This window comes from Hyperolius riggenbachi, chromosome 1 (genome assembly GCF_040937935.1).
Source record: "Hyperolius riggenbachi isolate aHypRig1 chromosome 1, aHypRig1.pri, whole genome shotgun sequence".
NCBI classification, from domain to species: Eukaryota; Metazoa; Chordata; class Amphibia; order Anura; family Hyperoliidae; genus Hyperolius; species Hyperolius riggenbachi.
The window spans coordinates 275711005-275726414 of NC_090646.1; the positions used below are offsets into that span (position 1 = coordinate 275711005).

The 15410-nt window shown below is 39.6% G+C and overlaps 1 protein-coding gene across 2 annotated transcripts in view; it reads right to left on the bottom strand.

Moving 5' to 3' along the window:
- The window catches only part of EPHA5 (EPH receptor A5), a 479253-nt gene that overhangs the window by 406448 nt on the left and 57395 nt on the right, over nucleotides 1-15410 (bottom strand). The window contains exons 1-2 of one of the 2 annotated variants that reach the window (XM_068233607.1): nucleotides 13527-13548; nucleotides 7612-7676 (exon numbers count right to left, since the gene is read on the bottom strand). In XM_068233607.1, the coding sequence (XP_068089708.1) occupies nucleotides 7612-7650 (39 nt within the window). In that variant the 5' untranslated portion in view covers nucleotides 7651-7676; nucleotides 13527-13548. Of the gene's footprint in view, nucleotides 1-7611; nucleotides 7677-13526; nucleotides 13549-15410 lie in introns of those variants that run through there. The other variant, XM_068233605.1, reaches the window with a different exon arrangement.

The window sequence follows — 15410 nt, forward strand, 5'->3', positions numbered from 1 at the left end:
TTCTCTTCAAATGTTCCTTACCTTTCCTATGCTCTAGGCTGCAATCATCCAACTGGCAAAGACTGAAGGTTAACCTATCAAACATGCCTGCTACAGTTTTGCTTAACATAATGACGTGGAAGTGGTTGTAGACACGCTAGCTGATAGTCATACCTAAAGCAGTCAAGCCAAAAGTGAACAGTCGTAATTGTGGTCAGTAGCTGAATAGTGTACTGATGAAGGGCTCTGCCTCTGACCAGGGTTCAAATCTCATCTCTTCCTTTTCAGTAAGCCAGCACCTATTCAGTGAGGAGACCTTGGGCTAGACTCCCTAACACTGTTACTGCCTATAGATTGCCCCTAGTGGCTGCAGCTCTGACGCTTTGAGTCCACCAGGAGAAAAGTGCAATATAAATGTTCTGTGTTGTGTCAGACGTCTGTCTGATGCAATTGTGGGATAAAACTGTGCACTTTCCTAAGAACATAATATATATATATGCTGTATGAGGATACATAAATGAGCAATTCTAACCAGTCATGATAACCCATTCTGCTCATCATTTCTTACACCAACTCTTTCAGCCTGGGCTATATTGCCAGATGAGGCACTGCAACAGACCGGGTACCAAATGTTAGGCCGACCAGGTGATAATTGCCTTATGGGTCCCTTTATCCATAAACAACATGATTTAAATAATGATCATCATTACTTCACGGCAATAAAAAGAAATAGTAAGGCTTGTTTGCAATAATAAACGCACATCATTTCACTTAGCTTGCCACAGGATACTCTCACGGAATACTAATTATAGTAATGTCACTGTTAATGATGTGTTATATATGGTACATCACATGTTCAAGTGTGCAGCATCTGCTCTGCATAGGATAGCTCTTAAAGTATTAGCCTAGATTTTTTACTACAAAGATAAGTGATGCCCATTAATTTTCCACTTATGTTGTTGTATCTTTAAAATAGTATTGCAGTACAGGAGTCTAAATGTGTTTTCTAGTGCGTAAATGCTATGAGTTAGAGCCAACATTTTATGCAGTCCTGGTGCCCTGGATATGCCAATTACCATGACAGCAATGTGACATGACTTTGGCATACCAAAAAAAAAATCCTCTTTTCCTTTCATTCCTCTTCATCTCCCTAGGGGCCCCTGTTCCATAAAGTCTGCCCTGCATTGGCTGAACAGCTATGCCAACTCTTCTAAATAGCTACAGTCAGGGCTGCACAGAAGCACATTAATGTGCTCATGAAGCATGCTGACTAATCTAGACTGCACTTATTTTTAACCTCCGATGGAGCATGTATAGAAAAATAGTCAACTGACAAACAAAAATTGGTTCCCTTATTGAAGATTTCTTTATTTTTGCATGTTTAAGAATTGAACAATAATGGCCATGCTATAATATGTAATGATGTTGTAAATTTTAGGAAAAGTAGATTTTATAAACTGAAGAACGGGCATCAGCATTAGTGATAGCAGAATCCTAAAAGGCATTGGCCCAAAATTTTTATTATAATTAGTTAGTATTTATATAGCACCGACATCTTCCGCTGCGCTGTATATTGTCTTGTAACTAATTGTCCCTCAGAGGAGCTCATAATCTAGTCCCTACCATAGTCATATGTCCTATGTGTATGTATTGTGTATGTATTGTAGTCTAGGGCCAATTTTAGGGGGAAGCCAATTAACTTATCTGTATGTTTTTGGGATTAGGGAGGAAACCGAAGTGACCGGAGGAAACCCACACAGACATGGGGAGAACATACAAACTCCTTGCAGATGTTGACCTGGCTGGGATACGAACCGGGGACCAAGCGCTGCAAGGCGAGAGTGCTAACCACTATGCCACCGTGCTGCCCCCAATTCACTTTTTCTCCTGAGTTTTCTCCTAAGCCTTTTAAGCCACCAGCAAGCATAAAAATACTCAAAATAATTGTGTTAGTACTTTTTCACCAACTTTTCGGTACGTTTTCAATTGTAAAATGCTTTAAAGTTATTTTAGAGAGAATATGAAAATCTCCTAGGAGATAACTTAACTGCAAGTTAATTGCATATGGGCCTTTGTATGCTTAGTAATGGATAGTCTAAAACAGAGGTGCCCACACTTTTTCAGCTTATGAGCTACTTTAAAAATTAGCAAGTCGAAATGATCTACCTATGTACAATTTTAAGAGAACAATTGTATATACAGAATGAAAAATGTAGTACAGTCGAGATCTACCATAAAGTTCTTTGTGATCTACCAGTAGATTGCAATCTACTCAATGGGAACCCTTGGTCTAAAAATTCCATTCTATTCTTACAATAGGGGCATTCATTTTAACTCCTTCTTTTTCCCTCTCCTATTGTTACCAAAAGAAAACACTTATTGAAAAAAATAATAAAAAAATGACAGAATAAAAAAAAACCATAAACATAAACAAGAACATGGTTACCTTATAACTATTAATTTTGCAAATTGGGGCTTGTGATTATTGATATAGTATAAAAAAAAACATAAAACGGAAAACAAATCAAATACACCTTTATTTACAAATAAAATATTGTTGTCGTAACTAGTAACATCATTTCAATGTTGTAATAGCTGGGACAAATGAGCAAATAAAACATGTGGGTTTTATCTACTTTATCACATTTTGTTTTAGATCTATGCTGGGAAATAACGACTTTTTAATATGTTTCTTCTTATTCCCTTTAAAATGCATATTAAAAAATAATTTTTAGTACCACCCAAAAAAAGCCTAATTTGTGGCGAAAAAAAATATATATAGATCATTTTTGTGTAATAAGTAGAGATAATGTTATTGGCGAATGAATGTGAGGAGTGGGATGTGTAAAAATTGCTCTGGTTTTTAAGGGGAAATAAACTGTGGAGGGAACGTGGTTAAAAACTCACAGTATTGAAATAAAAAATATGTAAAATTAAAGTGAGGAAATTGTTTTATCACTGCACTAAGGGTCCTGATCAGAGCTGTCAGTAGTGCTACTCTTTTCTGCACCATGCTTTTCATGTCAGAAGCACAGTCCAGATCCAAGCAGAGTAATTCAGGCAGATGCATGACAAGGTACTAAAAGTAAACTTGGAAAAAATAGTCCTAGACAACTAGTAGATGGTTCTGTGGTCAATAGCTAACTAGCCCTATGGATGATCCCTAATCAATACCATCAATGACAGGTGACCTCCCTCTCAGCAATCACTACATACTGAAAAGAATGGAATAGTTTACAATTATACATGTAGGAATTTAACAGACTCGAAGACTAGTACATACTGCGGAGGACATGTATTTATTTAAACCTGAATATACTAGGCCCTGTTTATTAAAGTTCTTCCAAGCTGAAGATCATTGAGGAAGAGCATAAAGGATCCTGCAAACCTGCCCTGGATTTATTAAAAATTCGCCATCAGGTAGCAAAAGTCTGCAGCATCTACCTGGGGGATATTACAGGGAGGATTGCAGAGAGGTGGAGAAATAACTGGATGTGCAGCTACATGGCTGCATCAACAGTGTGAGCTTGCCTTTTATTATTGAATATTTGCGAGCGTGCATTTATGGTTAACAAAAAAAAGTTTTTGATGTGGTTGTGTACACTCACCAGCAAATGTGCAATCTTTTATTAATCTCTCTGAGGTGACCCAAGCGAGGGTTGCAGATCATTGCTTCAAAACAATAAACAAATTATAATATATCCAGTTTCCATAAGATCACCTATATGCCTCATTGATGTGCAGGAAAATTGGGTGGTTGTTGATCTGGGTAGCACCACATAGTACAATGTTAATTAATGGTCCTATGTCGCTATTCAGCACAAGGTGTATTATTGAGCACCAATGTTAGGCTATTAAATAGCTGTATATTGTCAAGATTCAGAGTACAAGAATTCAGGACTAGAAAAACCACTTTAAAGTACACCTCAATTTACAAAAACGGCTTAGTACAGCATTCATTATGGATACGCTAAAATAAACAGCTTGGTATTTTATGTCCTCATGATATGAGGATCAAAATATGCAAACTCTCCAGTTCTGGACAACTAGGTTGGATGTTCAACAAAGAAAATATGAAAAATTAAATTTGGGTTTGCTTTTAAATACTCCTTGCAGGAACGGATCTAGACCAAGTTGCACCTGGGGCAAGGTCAGGTTTTGGCGCCTAAACTGCCATTCCCCATCCAAATTTTGCCGCCTTTTTAAGAATTCAACAAACTGCGTCTGGGGCAAGATACCCGCTTGCCCCCCCCCCCCCCCCCCTAGATCCGTCCCTGCCTCCTTGCATATGTTGTGACTATAGCAGCTCAGGGGACAATCTAGCATTGCCTTATTTGATTGTGTTTACATTTTTCTGACCTTTAGGTTGAGGTGCTTCACCTCCCATGAGCTGCTCAGAAATGCCAAGTAGGCTGATACAGCAGGACCTGGGGAAGGAGTAGAATTCTCATACAGAGAAGAAGTTAATGGAGAGTTAGAGTAGTAAAGGAGGCACACATCCTGCAGTGACTCCTGGTGTGCTACTGCTGTGAGTAAGCACACTAGCAGCAGTTTATATTTGTTTTACAAAACTGGATACCTTTCCGATGGCTATAATTCAAGGGTATAAAATGGTATTTTGCCTTTATTCTATTTGGCAGTTATGTATCATTTAACTTGTTTCAGGCAGATGAACAGATAGGAAAATCTTTCAAAAATAGCCTATACACGACAATGTGTGCAAATGTTGCCATATCTCTGTCATTTTATTTACTGTTCATTTTCCCATTTTGTTCACATGGCTTGAGAAGAACAGCTCCGAGCACACAGCACAGTCTACAGATTATATGGGTCATCTCTTGCTCATTTGTTCACCCTGCAGTTCAAACCCATTCAGCATCCGCTGACATTATGCCAATAACACAACATTTTGCTAAGTGTTTCGCCCACTATCTCCTTATATCTTTTTAACTCATACAGCTCAATATAGCCACTCATAATGAATCTAGCTTAGTCAGCCATTCCTTTTGTGCTGCTGTTGAAAGGAATGCTAGAATGCTGTTTGAATTCAGACAGAAACAGAACATGTTGTGAAGCAAGCCCCACAGCATTCTCCATATTCTCTGCGGACTAAAAAGGGTTACCATCCATCCTGTGTGCAAAACTCCCAGAATCCTTCAATAGGAATTTCACTGCCTACAGTAAACAGATGTGTATTTTCTTAAAGGAAGCAAGTGCTCTCCAACATGAAAATAGCAGGAAATAAAATCAGCACGATAAGCAAAGTAAATGGGTCATAAGGCTGTAAAATGATTAAATCAGTCTGCATACATGGGCGTAAAGTTGTGCACCCTCGGTAGAGTCAAAGAGGTTCGGCAAGGCGGAAGCTGCTTGATAGCTCTATTATTCCAGATGACTTAATTAAAAATTGGAGTTACACCACAATATAGAACTGTAGGCAGCTGTAAAAGCAAATTACCCATCAGAGGTTGCCATAACACTACAGCCAAAGCTTGTGCAAAGTAAATAAATACATATTTAGAATATGATGTGAACACATGTGCTGGAGACTAAATTCGATAATGACAGCTTTGCTGTTATTGAATGCGTGCACGCGAACTGCAAATGAATAACTTCCTTTACTTCGAAGTCATAACATATTAATGCCTGTATAAAGCTGCAAATCATACTGAGCACAAAAATGAAACACCATGACTGATTGCAAAAGTATGCCTTATGTCCCATCCCTGCTGAACTCTAGGACTGTGGCTATTTGTAACCCCAACAAATAAATATGTGTAATCTCCATGCTAAAGACAACGTTGGGAGAAATGTAATAAAATAGAACTCCAGGCAAGACTATTTTTATTTTATTGCATTCACCACTAATATAGGGACCACTGAATGAGGCTGGCCTTGTTGTGCCTGAGTGGCTCTACTGTGGAGTCAAAAGTCTCTGCATTTTGTGAAGTGCTGTGTACATCCCCTGGCTACATGTGAGTTTTAGTTAATGTCCCTTTAAATGTTTTTCTGCATACATTTGCTTAGCCTCTTGAGTCCCCCACTTGTTTGCTATAAGCTGTATTGAGAGGACTGTTTCTCTTGTTTAACCCTTTCCAATCCATTTTTTTTCACCCACGTGCTCCCCAGCACTTACTTACATTCTTCTGTGAGGGGGGACATGAATGATCTCGCTGTGGTGCTGCTGGAGGAGCAAGTATGGTCTCTACCTCCTGTCAATCAGTGGGAGGTCAGGGACAGTGCCAGCTCCCATGCTATATGTAGCTCCACCTCCCATTGTTCATATGCCAGCATAATTATGTATTTACGCAGCACAGGGTGGTACCAAAGGTAATCAGAGTATTGAACTTTGTCCGACAATTTAATCTGAGTAGCCTGATGCCATGCTAGAATAGATCTGGCAGCAGTGCAGGTATCGGAGAGCCCAAATGGGCCCACGTAATATTTATATCACTTTGGACTCTGTGCTTGGAGTTGTACCTTAACCACTTTACCCCCACGCGTACGCATTTCTCTGTCCCTTTTTCCATCCTTTCACCACCAGGGACGGAGAAATGCGTACTTTCTGCGCTCCCGCCGCTGCCCGCGCTCCCGCTCGCTCTAGCGCGCACTCCCGCTCGTAAACACGCCGCCGGCCGCTCGTCCGGAGATCAATGAACGGGAAAATCCATTCCCATTCGTTGATCTAAGCCCCGCAATGATCCGCTGCTTCTCCGATAAGCAGCGCGATCATTGTGAGAAAAAAAAAAGTTCCCAGCCTCTTTGTACTTCCTGCAAGCGTCCTTCCGGACGCTTGCAGGTCGCATAAACAAAATGTTACTGTGGCCATCTTGTGGCCAAATAGTAAAACTACACCCTAAAGCATTTTTCACATACAAATAAATTAGTTTTACACACAAAATTAACTCCTTACCTCCCACACTCCCCAATTTTTTTTTTTTATAAAAAAAAATTACAATAAAAAAAAAATACATAAATAGTTACCTTAGGGACTGAACTTTTTAAATATTTATGTCAAGAGGGTATAACACTGTTACTTTATAAACTATGGGCTTGTAATTAGGGATGGATGCAAAACTGAAAAAAATGCACCTTTATTTCCAATTAAAATATTGGCGCCAAACATTGTGATAGGGACATAATTTAAACTGTTTTATAACCGGGACAAAAGGGCAAATAAATTTCATGGGTTTTAATTACAGTAGCATGCATTATTTAAAAACTATAAAGGCCAAAAACTGAAAAATAATAAATTTTTTCCCACATTTTTTCCTATTTTCCCATTAAAACACATTTAGAATAAAATAATTCTTGGCATAATGTCCCACCTAAAGAAAGCCTAATTGGTGGCAAAAAAAAAAACAATATATAGTTCATTTCATTGTGATAAGTAATGATAAAGTTATAGACGAATGAATGGAAGGAGCGCTGAAAGGTGAAAATTGCTCTGGTGGTCAAGGGGTAAAACCCCTCAGTTGTGAAGTGGTTAATAATAGAAATTATGTTTACAACTAGCAAAACACTATAAAAAAAAGCAAAGCATGGTTCTAAAGTATTACACACACAATTGTTATCCTTCTGAAACCTCTTCATTTAAATTACATGCAGTATATATTATGTAAAATGACTTACCCCATTTTTGGGATATGCTACCCATCCAAGATCACCCATGACAGATCGGGAATCCAATAGGTTCACTGAAAATAAGAAAAAAATGCTTCAGCTAACAGGCCATACATATTGCTTTTTTCTGGGCATTTGTTAGACACACTTTGGCTTCAATTAACACAGCATTCAGTGTTAAAGACTTTTTTTTATGAATTCACAAAGATCTTCACACATATGGAAATAGTTCAGTAATTTACAGAGAAGCGGCATTAAAATGTTTACCTTATAAGGTATTTCATTGGTATTTTAGGAATAATGTGGGTACAGTAGACTCTTGTTATGGTAAACTGACATTATAAACCTCTTGCTATAGTAAACTCAGTCCTCAGGTTCCAGCAAATGCATCTATAAAAATATACAATGTATGACCAATTCTGATATAGTAAACTTCTGATATAGTAAACTACTTTTCCTTGTCCCTTGGAGTTTCACACACACACACACACACACACACACACACACACACACACACACACATACATCAATGCCATCATGTGCTCTGCTGAGCACCTATGATTCAGCCATACCTAGTATGTCCCTACCCCAACACTTTAGATTGTACGCCTCTGACAGGGTCCTCCCCAGTAGTGTATCCAACTTTATTATTCACCCCCTTCATCGGTTACCCTTTGGACTGACTTGAATTTGATCTATGTAGTCTCTCCAACTTGAATTCCATTGCATGGCCTTGTACCTTGTTGTCTGTCTCCCTATGTATCTATTGTTTAGCGCTGCTTAAAGGAAACCCTAGGTGAGAGGTATATGGAAGCTGCCATATTTATTTTCTTTTAAACAATACCAGTTGCCTGACATTCCTCCTGATCCTGTGTCTCTAATACTTTTAGCCATACACCCTGAACAAGCATGCAGCAAATCAGGTACTCAGCTGACTCAGGTATCACGAGATTAACCATATGCTTGTTCCAGGATTTTGATTCAGAAACTAATGCCAGAAGATCAACAGTGCTGCCAGGCAACTGGCATTATTTACAAGGAAATAAATATGGCAGCCTCCGTAACCTCTCACCTCATGTTTCCTTTAAAGAGAATCTGTATTGTTAAAATCGCTCAAAAGTAAACATACCAGTGCGTTAGGGGACATCTCCTATTACCCTCTGTCACAATTTCGCCGCTCCTCGCCGCATTAAAAGTGGTTAAAAACAGTTTTAAAAAGTTTGTTTGTAAACAAACAAAATGGCCACCAAAACAGGAAGTAGGTTGATGTACAGTATGTCCACACATAGAAAATACATCCATACACAAGCAGGCTGTATACACCCTTCCTTTTGAATCTCAAGAGATCATTTGTGTGTTTCTTTCCCCCATGCACTGAAGTTTCAGGCTGCTCTTTTCTTCCTGCAAACAGCTTTGCCCTTGTTTGTAATTCCTCAGTATGTGAAAGCCCAGCCAGCTCAGAGGACGATTTATCCAGCTTGTAAAAGATAAGCGAGAAGAGAGAAGCTGCTCTAATCTAAATAACACACAGGCAGTGTACAGAGAGGGGCCTGGAAAGGTGAGTTCATAGCAGAACCACAACACTGAAGAACTTGGCAGCCTTCCAGACACAGGCTGACAAGTCTGACAAGAGAGAAATAAGTTGATTTATTACAGAGACAGTGATAGTATAAAGTGCTGCAGTTAGCCAGAACACATTAGAATAGCTTTTGGAACTTGTAGGATGATAAAAAACAGGATGCAATTTTTGTTACGGAGTCTCTTTAAACCAGATCCGAGAAAAACTAACTATAACAAGTAACTTGTCTATAAATCTTATCTAAAGTTTAGATAGTTTACACAGCAAATCTAGCTGCAAACAGCTTCAATAAAATATGATTATTTCTTCCTGTGATACAATGACAGCAGCCATGTTGTTTGTAAACATTACACACAGCAAGCTTATCTGCATCTCCAGCACTCAGCCTGTGAACAAAAACTAATCTCCCCTCTGACTCTGAAATCTCTGGCTAGTAATACCTCCCCCTCCTCTTGCCCAGACTGAGCTCCCATGAGCCCTTGCTACTGTCTGAAAATACCAAGGCTCTCTTAAATGCTGTGGGCGAGGCTTGTTTAGTTTATAGGGGATTAGAGTATTAAAACAAAAACAAAAAAGTATTTGGCTTGAGGAATGCCCTATAAACAATAGGAAAGGAACACAATTATGCAATGAGTAAAAGTTCATCTCGGATCCACTTTAATATGTTGGGCCTTTATAAATACACCAGACTGGAAGTAAAATACTGAACATCTCACTTGTTTTACCTCATGCTCTATTCTTTGTGAATTGACATTTAAGAGGTATTTACCTCACACGGTAATTGACAGCCTTAGTAAATTGACATTTCACAAAAATGTTCAGTTAAATTAGCTGTTTTATGATTTACCTCATGTGGTAAATCTTTGTGAATTGAAGCCGTTGTTATTTGAGAGCTGAGATTTGATTGGCTGCCACTCTCCCTGCCATTTGCTCAAGTATCATTAAGCATTCTTCTATGTTTCTACTACATTAATCATCTTTCCAGTTTATTATGTCAGTGCCAGTTATCATCTTCAGGTGTTATAATGCATTAGCTGTTCTTTTTTACTGTGACGATATCAGTAATCATTTCCATGCATTATAACTGTATTAGTTATCATTGTGGTGCATTATAGTTGTTTATTTAGCCTTACAACTGGAAACATGTAAGCGATTTAACAACAGTGCTGCATGCTCACACAGAACAATGATCAAAGGTATTGAGCTTTAACAAACAGCCCCTGATTAATAATGCAAACATGCTGCATGATTAATCTCACTTCTGTAAGGACACATCAGAGGACTGCAGAGACACTTTGTTTATATGCAGCTGCAAAACTGAGCCTTGCTAGTGTACTTTATTTGCTAATAATACAAAAACGATGCATTAACTATAATTGTACGTAAAACTGTTTTTTTTTTACTCACACTGAAATTGCTGAAACACATTAGCATTGAAGGGAGCACAGAGTCAGGGCTAGGTTACACTGCAATTAGTTCCTTGCACTTTACAGCTCCAGCAAAATGCCAGGACAATGTAAACTTCAGTGTCCTCAATAAAGACAGTTCACACTGCAGGCCTACTGATGGCTGAGTGACTTTATTATTATTATTATTATTATTTAGTATTTATATAGCGCCAACATCTTTCACAGTGCTGTACAGAGTATATTGTCTTGTCATTTAACTGTCCCTCAGAGGGACTCACAATCTAATCCCTACTACAGTCATATGTCTATATATGTATCGTGTTGTGCATGTATCATAGTCTAGGGCCAATTTTAGGGGGAAACCAATTAACTTATATGTATGTTTTTGGTATGTGGGAGGAAACCAGAGTGCCCGTATGAAACCAGAGTGCCCGGGGGAAACCCACACAGACACCTTGATAACATACAAATATTTTGCAGCTAGTGCCCTGGCTGTGATTCGAAACAGTAACTTAACGTTGCAAGGCAAGAGCGCTAACCACTACGCCACCGTACTGAAATGGCAGCCAACCCAAGCCAATTGTATAGGTCCATATTCAATTTACTTGTTCAGCTAAATTGTCTCCAAGGTGATATTTATACACCTTATCAATAAAATGGAACTGTGTGAAAGGGTAAGCAATGCATCCTAAGAAGAAAACACAGAGACAAATGGTACGGTACATCACAAAGAATATAAAAATGAAATTTAGGCGAAATGCGTTCTCACAAAGGGAGGTTGCATAGGGAGCAACTAACCACTAAAAGTAGGTGGAGACGCACAAACCCGACTCCACTCAGGTACCCAGAGAGGGTGGTGATAGTCGCTCTCTTGAAAAACAGCTGTAAGATCCTGACATGTGGCCTCAGCCACGTGGTGACCAGAGTTAGCCCTCACAAGGAGGGGAACAAGCACAAAGGGGTAAAGAGGCACCTAGAAGTATGTAAAGCTGAGTGAAAAAACAAAAAGAGAGAAAAAAGGGGAGGTGGCTTGTCTCAATAATGACAAATGTATATATATAAATGTAATGAATTGGACCTGACCTCTTGCACAAGCCAGAAGGAAAACAGCGAGAAATGCACCCTGCATGTATTTAGAGAGTTTAGCCTGTTTAATGTCCCCTCATTTGTGTCTAATCAAAGTTGTAATTTGATCTCTCCCCTGTGTCACATGACAATATGTCTGCTTCCATGAATCAGGAAGTAGAAGCAGCGCAGATTTATTTTAAGATTTGTATCAGCTGTAACAAAGAAATGTTTTAAGGACCGCCTTACGCCCATAGGCGGCGGCGGGTTTAAGTGGTTACTACATGGAAGCGGCCTTTCCATGTCAGTTCACGGAGACTGTCTCCGTGAACAGTGTGCGAGCCGCCGATCGCGGCTCGCACGCCAAATGTAAACACGCGGGGAAGAAATCCCCGCTGTTTACATCATACGGCGCTGCTGCGCAGCAGTGCCGTAAGTCAGATCGGCGATCCCCGGCCTCTGATTGGCCGGTGATCGCCGTCATTTGATAGGCTGAAGCCTATCCCACAATGCGCAGGACGGATATCCGTCCTGCGCAGATGAATGAGGGAGAGGGAGGTAAGGGGACGGAGGGAGCGCGGAAAATGCTGCTGTGGGGGCTTTGAAGAGCCCCCCCGCTCAGCCACACGGAGCGGTGGCGATCAGACCCCCCCAGCAGGTCATCCCCCTAGTGGGGAAAAAAGGGGGGAAGTCTGATCGCCCTGCCACAATCCTGATCTGCGCTGCGGGCTGGAGAGCCCACGCAGCGCAGATCACACAGAACAGGGCTGGTCCTTAAGTGGTTATTAAAGCGGATCCGAGATGAAAAACTAACCATAACAAGTAAATTGTCTATATATGTTACCTAAAGTCTAGACAGTTTACACAGCATATCAAACAGCTTCAATAGAATATGATTATTTCATCCTGTGATACAATGAGGGCAGCCATGTTCTGTTTGTCACAGGCTGCAATCAGCTATCAGGAGATGCTATCAGGTTGCCTCTGTGTAAATTCAGTTCCATCTCCTCCTCCATCCTCCCCTCTGCCTCTGGCATCAATGGCTAGTAACCTCCTCCTCCTCCTGCCCAGACTGAGCTCCTATAAGCCCTTGCTACAGTGCCAAGGCACAAAAGGAGCTGTGGGCGAGGTTTTTTTAGTTTATAGGGAATTAGAGTATTAAAACAAAACAAAAAAAGTATTTGGCTTGAGGAATGCCCTATAATCTATATGAAAGGAATACAATCATGCAATGAGTAAAAGTATATCTCGGATCCACTTTAAAGGTTATTATGCTGTTGTGTATCTTTTAGAGCAGAGAGGACGTTCTAAATTCAGGTCCACTTTAATAAGCAAAGTCAATACATTTTGTGAGTCCTTGTCCACTTCTCCAGGCCAAATAAAGTCCTGAAGCATTTCAAAAGCCAGACGCAGAGCGTCTGCACCTGGATTTTGAAATTTGTTTGTACTTTAACTCAGTTTTATACAGTCCTGGGTGCCTCTTACCCTCTTTGTGTTATCAATAAAATGCCTTTTAAGCCACCAGCAAGCAAAAAAATACTCAAAATAATTTAGACAGTATTGTTTAACCTACTTTTTGGTACTTTTTATCCCCTAGGAGAAAACTCAGGAGAAAAACTGTATGGCATATATGCCCTGGATCCACATGCAATTAACATTTTCACCTGACTTTTCTCCCAGGTGCTATTTTTACACCTTATCAATAAAATTCCTTTTTAAAGTGTACCTGAGGGGACATGTGACATGATGAAATAAACATGTATATGTACAGTACAAAACATATTAATAACCAGGCTTTTTTTCTTGTTATTTTCCTGTCTGAAAGAGGTACATTTCAGGCATGCAAGTGGCAGCTTCTGTCTTGCTGGTACCTTGTTGAGAATATAGTAAACCTCACTGATAAGCAAATTACGGACATAAAACTTTTCCTGGCAGAATACGTCTGAGGGAAAAGGAGAGATAGAAGAAAGGTCAACAGTTCAGGTATTTTAACTCTGGGATATTTAAAAGACTGCCATTGAGCAGAGGCAATAAAACATTTAATCTACATTGTAAATGTTTAAATATAAAATAAAACCATGGGATTTCTGAAAAAAAACCTTTTTAGGAGTAGGAGGATAAATGCAACTGTTTATCTCATCAGTTTATTTTCACCTGAGGTTCACTTTAAAGCGGGAAAAGTTAATTGCATACGGGCCCTAGTGCCAACAGTTCTCAGTGAGATTAATGGAGGTTAAAATGAACTGGCATTTTCTTAGAGTGTTAAAGCACCACTAATTGCCTTAAATCCCTTGCATGAAGAAGCCCAAAGTGCACCTGTACATACTGCACAGTATTTCTAAAGCATGCTCATATTAGACCAGACAAGACACAGAACATTTATATTGTGCTTTTCTTCTGGCAGACTCAAAGTGCCATATCAAAGGTTGCAGTGCTAACACTGAGGGTGGATTTTTTTTTATTGCACATCCATCTTCAATGAATCCTTTTTTTCTTTTAGCTATTTTCATGTTGTGACAGGGTAGGGTAAGATGACACAGATAAGCAGGGCCAGATTTACTATAAGGCACTATAGGCTCATGCCTACAGGCGCCTGATGATGGAAAGGCAGCTCCCTCCCCTCCCAGAGCACCTCCCTTCCTTCCCTATGCAGAGTCCTGATGACAGTGTAAATGAGAGCTTACTCACCCTGCTCTCAGCATTCAGCCGGGGTACCTCTAGCTACTTCACCACTTGAGGATCACAGGTTTTTACCCTCCTAGTGACCAGGCGATTTTTAACAATTCAGCACTGTGGAGATTCAACGATTTATTGCTCAGCCATACAACTTACCACCAAAATGAATTTTACCTCCTTTTCTTGCCACTAATGGAGGAATTTTTAGGTGGCCTCTGATAGCTGCTGTTATTTTTTTTATTATTATTATGAATCTTAATAGTTAATTTTTTAAATAAAAAAAATATTTTCTTCCTCTCCCTCCCTCCCCCCTAAATTGGCCCTAGACTGCACTCCGTACACTACACTACCCTCTCACAGGCATCAATCTATGAGAGGGATTAGATTGTGAGCCAATCAGAGGCACAGCTAAGTGATAGGGCTGTCCCTTGTACATTGCTGCGCTAGATCACATCGCTATACACATGTTTATTTGTGGCTTTTTTTTACATTACAGCCTGCCAGCTCCGATCGCGGCTGGCAGGCTGCTAACGGATCCCCACTCTGTTTACCCGCAGTGAACTAGCGCATGAGCGCTCATTCCCTGCTAATGCTTGGGGAGAACACTGGTTCTGTGTTACTACTTACTAATCAGTTCTATTAGAAACTTTGAAGTAGTAATTAAACCATTTCTTGGACCACTCTGCAAATTAAAAAAGCAAGCTTTCAATACCATTTTACATTTCTGCATAAGACATTTTAGAATAGCCAATAAATGGTCCCCCCTTACTTCAGAGTTTTTGCTTTTATTTAATCCATAAAAAATAATAGTAAAAAAAAAAAAAGCCTGTATGAATACTGTATATAGTTCAACAGCCTAAAAAAAGCAAGGTTGATAGTCTCTCTTGGGATTTTCACTACAGTTAGAAAATTAGGAGTCGTGGGCATTAGAATTATGCCCCTCAGCTAATAAACTGCTGGTTGCTATGGGGAATCGGCACTTCACCTCTCTTTGCAATCTATATATATCTACTTTATTATAAAACAAATAATGTAGCTACAAATGTTAAAAGACATGACGAAAAGCAGTGTGACGTGAA